At 35.5% G+C, this 15,330-nt stretch overlaps 1 protein-coding gene across 2 annotated transcripts in view; it reads right to left on the bottom strand.

The window, feature by feature from the left end:
* The window catches only part of put (activin A receptor type 2 punt), a 54,938-nt gene extending 47,219 nt beyond the window's left edge, over window positions 1-7,719 (bottom strand). The window contains exon 1 of one of the 2 annotated variants that reach the window (XM_069819134.1): window positions 6,829-7,719. In XM_069819134.1, coding sequence (XP_069675235.1) covers window positions 6,829-6,886 — 58 coding nt within the window. In that variant the 5' untranslated portion in view covers window positions 6,887-7,719. The remainder of the gene's footprint in view (window positions 1-6,828) is intronic. The other variant, XM_069819133.1, reaches the window with a different exon arrangement.
* Window positions 7,720-15,330: the final 7,611 nt, after the last annotated feature.

Below are 15,330 nucleotides of genomic sequence, written 5' to 3'. Positions count from 1 at the left end.
AATTTTATAGGAGACTGAGTGAACCTCGGGGCCGTTCTGAAAGTTTGGCAACGAGAAAAAATCCTGTCACCAGCTGGGATCGAACCCTGGACCTTCCAGTCCGTAGCCAGCTGCTTTACCAACTGAGCTACCCGGCCGCCCTGAGACAATGAGGGCTATGTTAAATGTAAGGCAATATTGTTTTATGAAATGTGAGAAGTTTTATGATAAGGTGTTGAAAGAACGAAATTTCCTGTGTAAGATTACTTCAACACAGAAATATTCATGGTACAATCGCTTCCCTTCACATCTATCGACATTTTTGTAATGGGTTCTGTCATTGAAGAATAGTGGTATAAGTTGCAATATGTTCATATTACAAAACTTTCATCATCCTTTTCTTGAATACACAATTTTATATAAATCCCATCTGTTTCTGCCATCCCAATGTCCTGTTTTTGTCTGAAGGAAATATGGCCATGATAAAAGAACTGAATTGTTGCAAAATGTGTAGAACGAATATTGACAAAGTAAGTTATGTTGTTGTTTTCCAATGCCAGGCATTTGACAATAAAGCCATTTGATCTCTTGCACTCCAATATTTTTCAAAGATATTGTCATGGTTAGCCACTGAAGCACAGATTTTGAGATGTTCTGAATCCATTTCTTGATTTGAGTTGCACAATGGACAGTTAGGAGACTGATATATTCCAATTCTATGCAGATGCTTGGCCAAACAGTCATGGCCTGTTGCCGATCTAAATGCAGCTACACACGATTTGTGTGGTAAATCGGGAATCAACTGTGGATTTTGATGCAGAAAGTTTCATTTTTTCCCTTGAGATTGTGTTATCAAATTTTGTTTGTTGAAGTCTAAGTATATAGATTTAATAAATCTTTTCACAGAGGAATACGTAGATTTAGTAACAGGTCTGTAAGTAGCAGTGCTGCCCTTCTTTGCTAAAGCATCAGCATTCTCGTTTCCCAGGATTCCACAATGGGATGGTATCCATTGGAATACAATTCTTTTATTGAGTGTTATTAGTTGAGAGAGCATTTTATTTATTTCTGCTATTTGAGATGAAGGTGTGTGTCTAAAGACTATTGATAGAATAGCTGCTTTGGAGTCTGACAATATAACTGCATTTTTAAATTTATTGATGTGGCAGAGAAGATTCCTGAGACTTTCACTTATTGCAGTGATTTCACCATCAAAACTTGTTGTTCCATATCCAAGAGATCTATAAAGTGAGAAGAGACAGCACGTAACACCTGCACCTGCACCTGCACCCTGTTCCCTGGAGATCAAGGTTTTTAAATTTTGTATAGCTATGCTTAATTCTTTGGAAGTAAAATTTTGATGGAATATTTCAGGTTTTGTAATATTGTTTTTATTATATTTATGTAATTCTCTTTTGATAAATTTGTCAGTTTTTTTTATATTGGGATGTAATCTGTGAAAGTTTGAGTAGTGTTTATTAAATGCATTTGCTATATCTCTACTATCTATTAGTGTTTTGTTATTATGAATAATATTTTCCTATGTACTGAAAATATTCTTCAGAAATGTATATCTAGCATTTCTCCAAATACTATCCCCAGATTATCTACAGACTCTTCCTTGACTGCCACTGAACTGTTACCATGTAATATTAACCCAGGAAAATATGTTTTGGTGACTTTTGGAATAAGTAGGCCTAATAAATTTGATCAGTACAGATATGTTGGTATATGCCAAACTCATGTTGACGATGATGACGAAGTTCGCGTTGTGTTTCTGAAGCTACATGGGAAGACAGGTAGATTATTTAAAATAGATGAACGTGATGAAAAGTACACCAGGTATGAACAGATAGTAAAAATTATATCACCACCTAAAATAGTAACAAAGGGAGCCAGGGTCTTTTATGAGTTCACTAATCCTGTCGATGTATATGAAAAAAATGTTTAAAATTGTGAGATTAATAACTTGTAATGACAAAAAGTGATCCCAAGAACTCATTATTTTAAGTTGTTTTATTTTGTATGTCTCTATTTGTAGGCTTCCATGCATATTTTATATAAACTTGCTGTTTGGTACTTACTTGTGACACCCGTTACACTTTGTACGTAACATCCGTTACAAAGAATATGAAATAATTTTTCTTCATATTTAAATATTTCTGTGAGTTCAATATTTACCAGACCTCTTTCAAACCTTCTGCATCAGCTCACCAAAAATGAGAATCATCATTGGCCAAAGTGAACAGAGTTTTTAAGAAAATGGATACTAAGTGAGGTAACACTTCCATTTATTGTAACATCCGTTACAGCTATTTTTTTTATGGGACTCCTATATGGTTTGTACTTTTAGGTTCTTGTTTTCAGTAGTGAGACAAATTAATACTCAAGTGAATTAGGATGGCAAGAATTGATATTATGTATTAAACTTTAATAAATATTGAACTATATATGAGTAAAATTGTAACATCCGTTACAAATGGAATGGCTCAGTAGCTATTGGAGGAAGTCAGGCCAATACTTTCTTTGTGGGGGTGAAGACTATCTTGTCTGTCTACTTCCATAAATTATTTTCAAGTGAATTTGCCATTGTATAATGACGTTGCAATAGCACATTTGCCAGTGTAAATAAGGGGAAGTAACTTTAACCAAGTTCATTGTTTCTGCAATAGATATAAAGATGATTTCCACTTCTCAGATGATAATATATCAATAACTGTTTGTATGATCAGTTTATAGCCCTACTTTACAAATGTAAACAAAATAGTCTAACAAACAATTCCCGTAGTTCCTATTCTGAGGAAGTGTGGAATAATCTCATAAAGAATAAGAAATATGTTTTAGCGCGATCGGTTCTGTAATTAATATTTTCAATAAATTTATTAAAACTGTTCTTTTTTGCTGTCATGATTGCTTTTTTAAGAATGGCAGTCTTCCTCCTCCAATCTTGAGTATCTTCTGGTGAAGTAAGTTATGTACAATCATGCAACTTTATGAGTTGATTTCTTTGAGCAGGATGTCATGCAATTTGTATTCAACCATTACGCATGTAGGGATATGTTCAATTTATATTCGCACACTACTCTTAATCAGAGATAACTGTAATTATGTCATTAACTAGATTAGGAAATTCCTTGCATGTTCTACAATAGCACTAGATTATTACACAGAATTACTGCCATAGTATGTACTACTCTTTGGTTACTGAATTGCAGCCACACTGACTTAGGGTTGCCAGATTTGTTTTGGGGGGGGGGGGATTTCATAAAAAATAACGAAGATATAATGAAATCTTCTCAGGGATTTAGTAGCATTTACAATAAAATTTATATCTCTGATTGAGGTTCTGGCTGATATGTAAGGGCCTAATATTATTATTATTATTATTATTATTATTATTATTATTATTATTAGTTACAAGCTTCAATTTGACTAGACTCATACATAGGGTTTTCCTTAACTTTTGAGGCAAAAATTCCCTTATTTTATGGAATGGCTGAGTTCTTATTCTTTATGAGATTGTTCCACACTTCCTCAGAATAGGAACTACGGGAATCGTTTGTTAGACTATTTTGTTTACATTTGTAAAGTGATCATACAAACAGTTATTGATATATTATCATCTGAGAAGTGGAAATCATCTTTATATCTATTGCAGAAACAATGAACTTGGTCAAAGTTACTTCCCCTTATTTACACTGGCAAATGTGCTATTGCAACGTCATTATACAATGGCAAATTCACTTGAAAATAATTTATGGAAGTAGACAGACAAGATAGTCTTCACCCCCACAAAGAAAGTATTGGCCTGACTTCCTCCAATAGCTACTTGCATCTAGTGCTTTTTTTCATTATGGAATCGATAAATGTATTAATAATTGTTTTTAACAATTTTCCTTTGAATTCTGCTTAGGTATTAAAAGTCTTAAAGCTGAATGAAAAACGACGAAATTCCCGTGCACAGAACTATAATCATCTCCCTTCCGCTACAATATAGTTCTACACAGAGTTCCATCACCTTTCCCTTCAGAAGAAAAGCACTGTTTCCATCATCTATTAGCCTTATGAGAAGATGTTTACGTGTCAAACCAATAATGAACTCTGAATTTTCTAGCTGATTTGCTCTAATCATATTAATGCTCGTAAGATTAGGACCAGACAGTCACTGCCATCGTGATCTAGACCAGGCCGTAATGCAGGATGTGTGACATCACTCGATGGGTCGGGTTTTTCTATTTGAGTATACGGAGCTGAGTGAAATATATTACTTTATTGCGTGTTTGTGCTCAATTTTATTTAGTGTAATGTGTGTATAAGACACGTTCACTTCTTATTGCATAATATGTTGCAGAAATAATTACAAAACTGTGTTATTTTAATGTGAACGGAGTTTTACATGTTAACATAACCTGTTTGCATCAACATTTTAAGTTTGGAATGGAAGCTATTTTGAGATTTAATGAAGAAGAATGATTTATATTGTGATTTTAATTTAGCACATCTACCTTCCTTACTTGTAGGTAGAAGATTTACCACAGTCCCTCCTATGAAATTAGTGTAGGTACGTACGGTTGTGTGTTCCTTCATCTGGTAGGTTAGATAAATAGAATTAAATACGACCCAGTATAGTAGGGAACAAATAAAACAATTAAATTGTTATTCAATGTAATGTGTGCATAAGTTCCATTTATTTGTTGTATAATGTGGCAGGATTATAAAACTGTTATTTTTATGTGAAGAGAATTCAGCATATTAACATATTTTAAGTTGAGAACGAAAGCTATTTTGAGATTTAATAAAGAAGAATATATTTAGGATAAACTTCAGAACACGGTTATCTTCCTTACTTAAAGGTAGAAAATTCACCACACTCGCTCCAATGAAATGTACATACGGTTATATTACTTACTAGCGCTGAGGTATAATTCCGGTAATTTATGAACTGAAAACAGTTGAATTTATTTTTTGTGGAGATGCATTTAATCCTCTATGCAAGGCATAATAAAAGCCTGAACTAACCGAACTAATTAGTATATGCAAGGTGTATGAATACGAAGGGAACTACCTCAGCGCTAGTTTAGGCCTGGTAACATATTAAACTAATCAGACTGGAGTACCGTATGAAACGAATAAATACAATTGAAGTGTAGACAAATTGCATATGCAAGTTATACGTAGCGTTATGCTTAATTATGATGCATAATTGCGATTATAGAAATAAGGCAAGTACTGATAGAGTAAACATAACCTATATTTTCAACACATCAAAAATGCGTGCGATGCAACTGAAAATTGTTGAAACGTGCTTAAATGAATGTGCAAGAATTTCGTAATGAAGTGAGCGTGCTTTATTTCAATTAATTACAATACGAGATACTGTAACAGTAATGAAAACTACTTATAAGGTATAATTTTTCACAATATACTATATGTATCTCGCTTTTAGTTCAAATTGTGTATATTATCAAACGTCGTATTATTTATAATGTAGATTATTTACACATAAGAAGGGCGCAATAATTTAAATTTAATAAAACAAATACGGTAAACAATAATGGATTAGACAAGAGTAACATCAGTAACGCTGCACTTAGGCCTAATCATAATTTACTTTACATCCCAGTCAATGTTTCACTTTCACGTGTATATTATTACACATATTTACTGTTTATAACACCAAAAATTCACTTAACTACATAAGGGCGCAATGTTTAATCGAAATAAAGGCAGGTATTACACATACGAACTTTGCCTGCAACAACGTAATTTTTACACTAAAAATAATATTATACCTTACGTTGCAAGTGAATTGTGTCTCAAGTGTCTCATAATCACTGTTTAAAATTTTACTGACGCAATTACACTGCATGTCAGAGAAATATATGTTATTTTTCATGTACTGTAACTAATTGATATGGTTGAAAGACCGCCCTTCGCGATCAGCTGTTAAGCGAGTCACGTGGTCTGCCTTACGGCCTGTATTAGATCACGATGGCAGTGAGGCAGTGCACCAGTTTTTACAAACTGACAAAGCAATAAGCAATTTATGCAGCAAATCATATATCAACTCTTTAAAAAAAATATTACGCAGAGTCAAATCGAAAGAACTAAACACAGGTTGACAGAAGAGTGTAAATAAACTTGCACAGGCTGAAAGAACAGTGTAAATAAACTTGTCATGGAATCACTAAATGAGTTTTAAAGTCTCTATAAAAGTTTAAAATTAAAATTGAAATATACCAAATGACACAAAATACAGTCTGGCACAGCACCTATGAAAAAAGCTGACAAACAAGTACCGCGTGCTGACAAACCTTAGAAAACTCTCATCTTAGCTTTAAAAGCTGACACTTGGCAGCCCTGTAATAGGCCTACCCATTCAAAATAAATATATTGCAAATTATATCATTGTACATAACGAAGAGGGCTTCTATCTAGCCCTCTTGTAGCTACAAAACTTTTCCACACGTATAGCACGCGTCTAACAATCTGTCAATCAAATTATGTTGAAGAGATTGCATTAATCTTAGTCAGTCACCTAGGTAAATTGCAAAACTGTTCGAAAACAAAACTCTTCCAAAATAATTTTGGCTTAATAATTCACAATAAAAACCGTTTGTAGTTTATAACACTGATGACTGTGTATGAGAAGTTTTATCGTTCCTGCTCCTACATGATAGGCCTAAGTTTTACGACTCAATGCTGTCATAAACATTTTCAGATTTCAGTAGGCTTACATTTCAATGGATGATTTGTAACAGACAATTTTCTAATTGAATTTCAGTCAACATTTCCCTAGATTAGGTATGCTACGGCTAAAAACTAAAAATAATTCACTTTAAAACTTACCAAAACATACACACAGTAGGAATAACAGTGATGTTTTCAACTGGATCCAGGAAAACATTGGAACTGTCTTGTACTTCTAGCGTTGCAGGAAAAATAACTTCAAACACATGTAGGAAGAAGATCAACTTCAAATTGAGCCCAGTAAGCTAGTTGAAATGTGATCATCCTTTTAATAGGCCTTGGCACAAGTCAGCCTTTCAATACTCTGCTAGGCATTAAAATTTGTACTAAACGGTCTAGGCCTTATTGCAAATGGTCTTCGGTTTTATGACAGTTGACAAATATATGCTTACATCTCAACACTAATGTTCCTATCTATACAGACAGGACTTGAATGCGGATGCTTTCTCACACTGTCCCCAGCAATTTAATATACATGAGGCAAATATGCGAGACGTACGTTCACTGGAGATACCAATACACCTTTGTATTGTTCCCTTCACAAATACAGTTCATTAGCACTGGATTAAATGGTTACATCTGCAACATATCTTGTTTTGGTTCCAATTTGAAGGCTGCACCAAGAGGTCAGTATTACGCTTTTCACGTCCCAAGTTCCATTCAAGAGTATGACATACAAAAGAGTATGCATCTGCTGATGTGCACGATTAGATCAACACATTTATAATGCTGCAAGATAAATCTATCAAGCTAAACCTTCATCTTCTCTTTCCACAACAATGTAGTCACTACGAAATTCACACCCAACCGAACATATCTTGACAACGTGAGACGAAAACAAATTGAGCTGCATGAAGGTAGATGTTTAATTTTACCCCTGAGAATTTGTTAGCAATCTCGCTATCTTCACATACGCAGCACATTCCAAAAAACATATAAGATAAACACTTCTCTCTTAATAGGCAATATGGCGTACTTTTTTGCAGCAAAACATGGCCTCCTTGGAAAAACTACGCTCCAAGTATTGCGCCTATGGCTTCTTGAAATAACAGGGGGCCATGGATAATTCTGTCAATTGGCCACACTATAGTGTAGCGCTGCTTTCGCTTTGAGCGGTTGAGCTCATCGTCAGGCTAGGCAATTCGCGTTACAGTATTAGTTCGACTTTTTAGTTATACCATTGAGAAGCTAAAGCTATACAGTTCGTTTATCATCACTAAGGGTAGGAATTTATACCACATGAGGATATTGGGTTAGTTGTGCTTACTGTAGACTATCGTTACATCAACAAGAATGACGTTATTACAACTGAAATGTTTTTTGTATCGCAGCAATTGAATGGGGATTTGTTCCTGTGCGTAAAAAAAAAAAAAAAAAAAAAAAAAAAAAAAAAAAAAAAAAAAAAAAAACCACACACGTAAAACCCCCCCCCCCTCCGCGGGTAAATTCCTATCTTTAATCATCACTAGAGGTGTAACTTGTGATTATTGCACTTTGAAGCAATCCAAATTCTGAAAGTTATAACATCATTAAAATAAATTATATTTAAACGTAACAGAAATCTTAATCAAAGTAGGCCTAGATGAGGAGAATTAAGTTGCCCTTTATTTCTATCGTATTGTGTTCTTTTTCCCATTATCAAAAAGAAAGCTCTTACTTACACGCTTATGATTATATATATGTAATAATATGAAATAGGGGGAGGAGTAGGACAAGGATGTCCTTTATCACCTACCTTGTTAGACATCTACTTGGGGGATTTGGTAAAGAACTGTTTTCAGAACATGGGAGGGGTGATAATAGGAGGAAGAAAAATAAAGTGCATAAGATTTGCTGATATGGCATTGTTAGCAGAAGAGACGATACTAACAGATATGCTAATGGAGCTAAATGACAGCTGTCAGCAGTATGGGATGAACCTAAAAGCAAACAAGACGAAGACCATGGTTGTCGGAAGAAAAATGAGGCAGCAGAGCAAGTGAACAGCTTCAAATACCTGTGATGTACTATAAGCAGTAACATGAGCTGCTGCCAAAGAAAGTCACAAGGAGGATAGCAATGGCAAAGGAAGCTTTTAATAATAAAAGAAAGGAGCATCTTTTGCGGACGTTTCGAAAAAGAACTAAAGAGACTACTGAAGTGCTTTGCGAATGTGGCACTGTAAAGGACAGAAACATGGACATTACGACGAAGTGAAGAGAAACTACTAGAAGCATTTGAAATGTGGATATGAAGAATGAAACACGTGAAATGGACAGACAGAATAAGAAATAAAATGGTGTTAGAAAGAGTGGGTGAAAGAAGAGTGGTACTGAAACTGATCAGAAAGAGAAAAAGGATTTGACTCACTGACTGAGAAGAAAGTACCGGTACCTACTGTAGGATGCACTGAAAGGAATGGTGAATGGGAGAAGAGTTCGGGACAGAAGAAATCAGATGATAGACAACATTAAGATATATGGATCATATGCGGAGACTAAGAGGAAGGCAGAAAATAGGAAAGATTGGAGAATGCTTGTTTGCAGTGAAAGACTTACCTTGGGGCAGAACACGTATGTAATAATCCGTGGTGCTACAGCCTTTAAAGCTGGCTGATGACCTCATGTCCCCATGCCGAAGAAGAGGTTGACGATCATTGAACCTGAATGGAGATATGGTGTGGTGTGGTTAGCACAATGACTCCTCTCAGCCGTTATAGCTGGCTTTTGTAACCAAATTTCGCTATACCTATCGTAGCTTCTCAAGTGCATCACAATATTGGCTGACCATCACTCTCATACACTGAAAACTCGAGCCAGCGCACATTTCATAGAAGAGTCCTAGACAGATGCCTTATGATTATGTATACCAATATTCATAATTACAGAATGCTGTCACAATTTATTAATACTGGCCTACATTACATATGAGAGCCTAGATGCAAAACTCTCCATGTCCACTTTTCATAATTTTTCACCAGAGGCAAAAAAGCTTACTCACAGTATGTACAATATTACATTACTCAGATTTCAGATTTGTCACTTCTACACTAATGTTTGTGGAAATTGCAACACCAAGAAGGGTACATGTGAATGAAATGGAATTGACACCACAGATTAGATACATGACAATACACAAATGATTAGAATTACAGAACTGTACCTGATCTGTGACCGTGAGATTTCAGTATGGTGTGAAGCCTCCATGCGCTGCAATCAGAGCCTCTAAGTGCCGTGGCATGGAATGAAAGAGGACCTGGATATGTTCTTGGGGAATCTCCCTCCACACTGTTTGTATGTGTGCCTACAAAGCATCAAGAGTGGGTGCTGGAGGACCATGACGAACAAGTTGCCGACCAACCATATCCCAGACATGTTCGATGGGCGACATGCAGGACAGGGAAGCAGTGATACCCGTCATTCTTCCAAGAAGGCTTGCACAATCCTCGCCACATGTGGCCAGGCATTGTCCAGCTGAAATATGGCATGTGGAGTTGCCTGAAGGAGGGACAGTAGCTTGGGCTCTAAAACCTACCTAATGTAGCAGTTGCTGTTCAGATTGCCCTGAATACGTAGGAGGCGAGATCGCATATTGTATTCAATGGTGCCCCAAACCATCACACTGGGCGTTTGTCCACTATGCCACTCAACAATGTAGACTCTCAGATTGCATTCACCATGGTAGGGTCTAACACATATGCGGCCATCATTGTAGGACAAGTTGAAGTGGGATTCGTCCAAAACACTACTACTACGCCAGTGACGGCGTTCACGTGCCCATTGCAGTCTGAGCCATTGGTGGTTTCTGGACAATGGAAGCAGATGCAATGGCATGCGAGCCACTAGTCCAGCCCTCAAAAGATGGCGACGAACTGTTGATGCAGACAGGTCCACACCCGTTGCAGTACTCCAACACTGACTCAACACTGTGGATGAAGCTGTATTGTCCATCATGGCCATGCAGACAAGATGGAAGTCATCTCGTGCTGTGTCACATTACGGGGTCCAGTTCCTGATCGTCTCTGCGTATGACCCTCTTCTATCCACTGGTTTCACACACACACCACTGTCATAGCAGCATACCCTGTATGAGCCAAAATGTCACAGTATGACAAACCTGCTTTCCGGAGACCAACCATCCTGCCCCGTTCAAACTCACTCACGTGCTAATATTACGCCCTTCCATGTCGACGAGGCATACCTGCACTAGCTTTCACGTTTCCACTTCGTTTGAACGCTCTGCAATGACGAGCAAGGCATAACACTGACCTTGCTGGTGACAAAAGAGATGCCACTGTTGAGCCTGTGCGTACGCCATCTCTCTGGAAAATTAATCAATTATTGGTGTTACACTGTTCTACACATCTCCCGAATTTGGAGTCGTTCGGTTCGTTCTGGGTGTTGCACTTTTCACAAACAATGGTGTATTAAATTGAGTCATTCTTTTTAAATGAATTTATTTTATAACTCTTACCGAATCACAATAAAACTAAATATGAACGTAAATTTTGCATCTTAATTTGTAAAATAGTGAGTTTTACATCTAACCCTAATGGACTTCAAAAGTTTTGCGTTCAATCTTTTGTAAGGATACCACTGCTGAAAGAAAATTACAATGATGAGCTGAACAGTTTTATTCTCTACAGAGAACGTCCACATTAAATATTATTTTCAGTACGTAAATCAAAATTGTGAAAAAATAGTAATGAGTAGAACATGTTTATCAGTTTGTAACAGTGTCCTTATTTTATACAGAGAACTTCCACATTAATTGATGTTAGCATCTAATGTTATTTTGAGTAAAACATCACAACTGAGAAAAAACAATAATGGGTTGGAAACATCTGCCATTTTGCAAAATATTTTATTCTTACATCTGGGCACTCTTCTTTATAGGTTCATAAAGTTCCTCATCATAATGAAAACCATTTTCCTTTCTCTTTCTATTGCATTCTTATACCATTCCAACTAATTTAATATAGAGTTACCATGTTCTGAAATCTGAAAATGCTGGATACATTCCTTTCACCAACGAACTCCTTATACTAACTTCGTCATCTATATCACTTCTGTAGCTTCTGCATATTTCTCATTAGATCTAGTTTTCTTTAACAATTCCTTGAAAAACAGTCAAACATACATTTGCATGTAAACTACCGGAAATTAAATTTCACTGAAACAAGCCTTTCACAGAATCGATGGTAAGTCTAATCCAAGGAATTGAATAATTTTCTTGATAAGTTCATTGCTATTTACAATTAACAAAATGAAGGATATATCTGGATAAACAGCATTTACACATTTAACAATCACATACACTGCAATATGTTTCTCACAGCAACACATAAAAAAAAACAAAAATGAATAAATGAGACTTCAGTATGAAAAACAGGGACAAATTAGAGGATTTCCAAAAATGTATGCAGATGACTATTTTTATTATCAAAAAGCAGACATATCCGCATAAATGCTGACATATGGTAACCCTAATTTAATAACACCATTCCGGTCCAAAGTGTTTGGTCAAGTGGTCAATAGCCATTTTACATAATTTATTTCTCCCCCCTTCACTGGAACACTGATGGGAAGTAATCTGAATTCATTTCTCGATGGGTCTTGCAACACTACAGCCACTTTTGTAAAAGAACTTTCCACAAACGCCAATCTTTCCTTCTTGAGATAATTCGTTTTGCTTTAGAAAAATTTAAAGTTCCATTCAGATGGTAGTTTCAAGTACCGGTATTCTTCACATACGATTTTAAAATCATACATATGAAAGAATTTTTCAGTTTTCAGGACAGTGGCAAATTCGTCTTTTCTCAATCCTCAGTAGTGGTAATAACATTTATTCCTTTTACTTTCTTCTCAATGTTCCCAAAAATCTTGTCAGGGTAAAAAGAACTGAGCAGTTATTGGAATGACTAGTTGTAAGGATTTAACAGATTTTGGTGTTTTCTCCAACAACCATTTTGAACGCTTTGATATAACCACCTGGTTTTTATTCTCACCATCGCAGCCATCTGTTAAAAATGTCTCACAATTTTTATATCATCAAAATTCATGTTATTTAGGTCATGGTATACAGTAGATGCTAATTGGACCCTTTATTCCTATATACTAGTTCTGTTTCAATACACGACTTTTAAGGAACCCGGAGTTTCATTGCCATCCTCACATAAGCCCACCATCGGTTCTATCTGAGCAAGATTAATCCAGTCCCACCTCCCTCAAATCCATTTTAATATTATCCTCCCATCTACGTCTCGGCCTCCCCAAAGGACTTATTCATTCCGGCCTCCATACATGCTACAAACATCTCGATTGAATGTTCCTAATTATGTCAGGTGAAGAATAAAATGCATGCAGTTCTGCATTGTGTAAATTTCTCCATTCTCCTGTAACTTCATCCCTCTTAGCCCCAAATATTTTCCTAAGCACCTTATTCTCAAACACCCTTAACCTCTGTTCCTCTCAAAGTGACAGTCTAAATTTCACAACCATACAGAAGAACCGGTATACAATTGTTTTATAAATTCTTACTTTCAGATTTTTTGAGAGCAGACTGGATGATAGAAGCTTCTCAATCGAATAATAACACACATTTCCCATATTTATTCTGCGTTTAATTCCCCCTCCCCTCCCGAGTATATTTATATTTGTTACTGTTGCTTCAAGATATTTGAATTTTTCACCTCTTCAAAGGATAAACTTCCAATTTTTATATTTCCATTCCATATAATATTCTGGTCACGAAACATAATCATATACAGTACTTTGTCTTTTCGGGATTTACTTCCAAACCTATATCTTTACTTGCTTCAAGTAAAATTCCCGTGTTTTCCCTAATAGTTTGTGAATTTTCTACTAATATAGTCATGTCATCCAAATAAACAAGGAGCTGATGTAACCTGTTCAATTCTACACCCTCTCTGTTATCCTGGACTTTCCTAATAGCATATTCTAGAGCAACGTTAAAAAGTAAAGGTGATAGTGCATCTCCTTGCTTTAGCTCACAGTGAATTGGAAAAGCATGAGACAGAAACTGACCTATACAGACTATGTTGTACATTTCATTGAGACACATTTTAATTAATCGAACTAGTTTCTTGGGAATACCAAATTCAATAAGATTATTATATAAAACTTACGGCGTGGCACATCCTGAGGTTGTGGATAGAGGAGACGGCCTCCAGATATGGAGGGTAGCTGCAAATATATTGAATAAGCAGTTGCGAACAGCCGATAAGGGGTGATCCTTCAGCTTGGGGATTGGGCAAAGGGTTAACAACGTATCACCATAAAAAAACAGCTTGTACGAAAACTGTTTCATTATTATTATTATTATTATTATTATTATTATTATTACATAATTATTTTATTGGTGTTGTGAAGATGAAAAGAATTATTGTATTATATTAATTATGTATTATATTGTCTTGTATTGTAGTATTGCTTTGAATTGTATTGTATTGTATTAATTATGTTATATTCATAGCATTGTAGTAATTTTCTATCATACTGGTTGAGTGGAAGAGAAGGCCGAATGGCCTTAACTCTGCCAGTTAAAATAAACCATTATTATTATTATAATAAAAAACATTCTCTTTCTGTACTGTTGACTTCATAGTAACAAAACAAGTTTGGCAAGAGTCATATTTGTTTTTACAACCGAAGGATATAATAGGTTTGTTCGTGCAGCAGTTTCCAACAGTTTGCAACTGTCTGCTCGTAAATTCCAAGTGCACATGCTCATGATGGTTTCAAACTGTCGGAAACTGCTGTACGAACAAACTTGAATGTATAATTCAAGATTGTTTTCCCTTAATGATGCCATGATGTGATGAATTCTGTCCTTTAAACTAATATATTTCGAACAAGCATCCATTACTGGAGATCTTTAACCTATATTAAATGAACATTTAATATATGCTGGAAGGAACACACTCTTACTCTCTGATTACGAAGATTTACTTTAAAACACTCAACAAATTGCTTGACACACTTTCGTTTTGCTTCATTCTTACCAGAAACTCTGTCATCTCCTCTTCTTTCACTGGACAATCTTCCAATAGCAAAATATCTTTTAGTTAATCACTTGGTCTCTGCTTACTCTTAGTTTCCTTATAAATGCATCTTTGGATACTGGGATCATCAAACCATTTGGTTTCCGTACATTGTACTTTAGTGTCATTAATCTACAAGAGTGCCATCTCTAGTTCTTGCACTCCTTCTTTAAGATGTTAATGGTTCAACTTGTTTAAGAATAAATTACCTTTAAGAATTAAATTGGGCTTAGCATAGAGTGAAACTGTTGAATGTCAACCATTTTAGGAGACTTGCATGAATATAATGGCTACAGCTTACCAAAGTGCTAGCACACAAGGTAAGTAGGCATCAATTTTGCAGAATGTCTGAAAAAGAAAAATATTTAAAAATGTTATTAACTATTCCTAGTAAAATACAAATGTGTGCAATTTACAAGAAGGATTATTATATTTCCAACGCAAATATGAAAAATAAACTGAAGTTATACTAACTTTTTTATCTGTTCCATTTTTCACTTGCAGTTACTTTCATCATGCTCTCTTCTTTCCTTTTTCACACTCAATAATAGACACATTTA

Source organism: Periplaneta americana, chromosome 2, assembly GCF_040183065.1.
Source record: "Periplaneta americana isolate PAMFEO1 chromosome 2, P.americana_PAMFEO1_priV1, whole genome shotgun sequence".
In the NCBI taxonomy this organism is placed as follows: domain Eukaryota; kingdom Metazoa; phylum Arthropoda; class Insecta; order Blattodea; family Blattidae; genus Periplaneta; species Periplaneta americana.
Note: the sequence above shows the minus strand (reverse complement) of the source record. Positions and strands in the feature narration are given on the sequence as shown.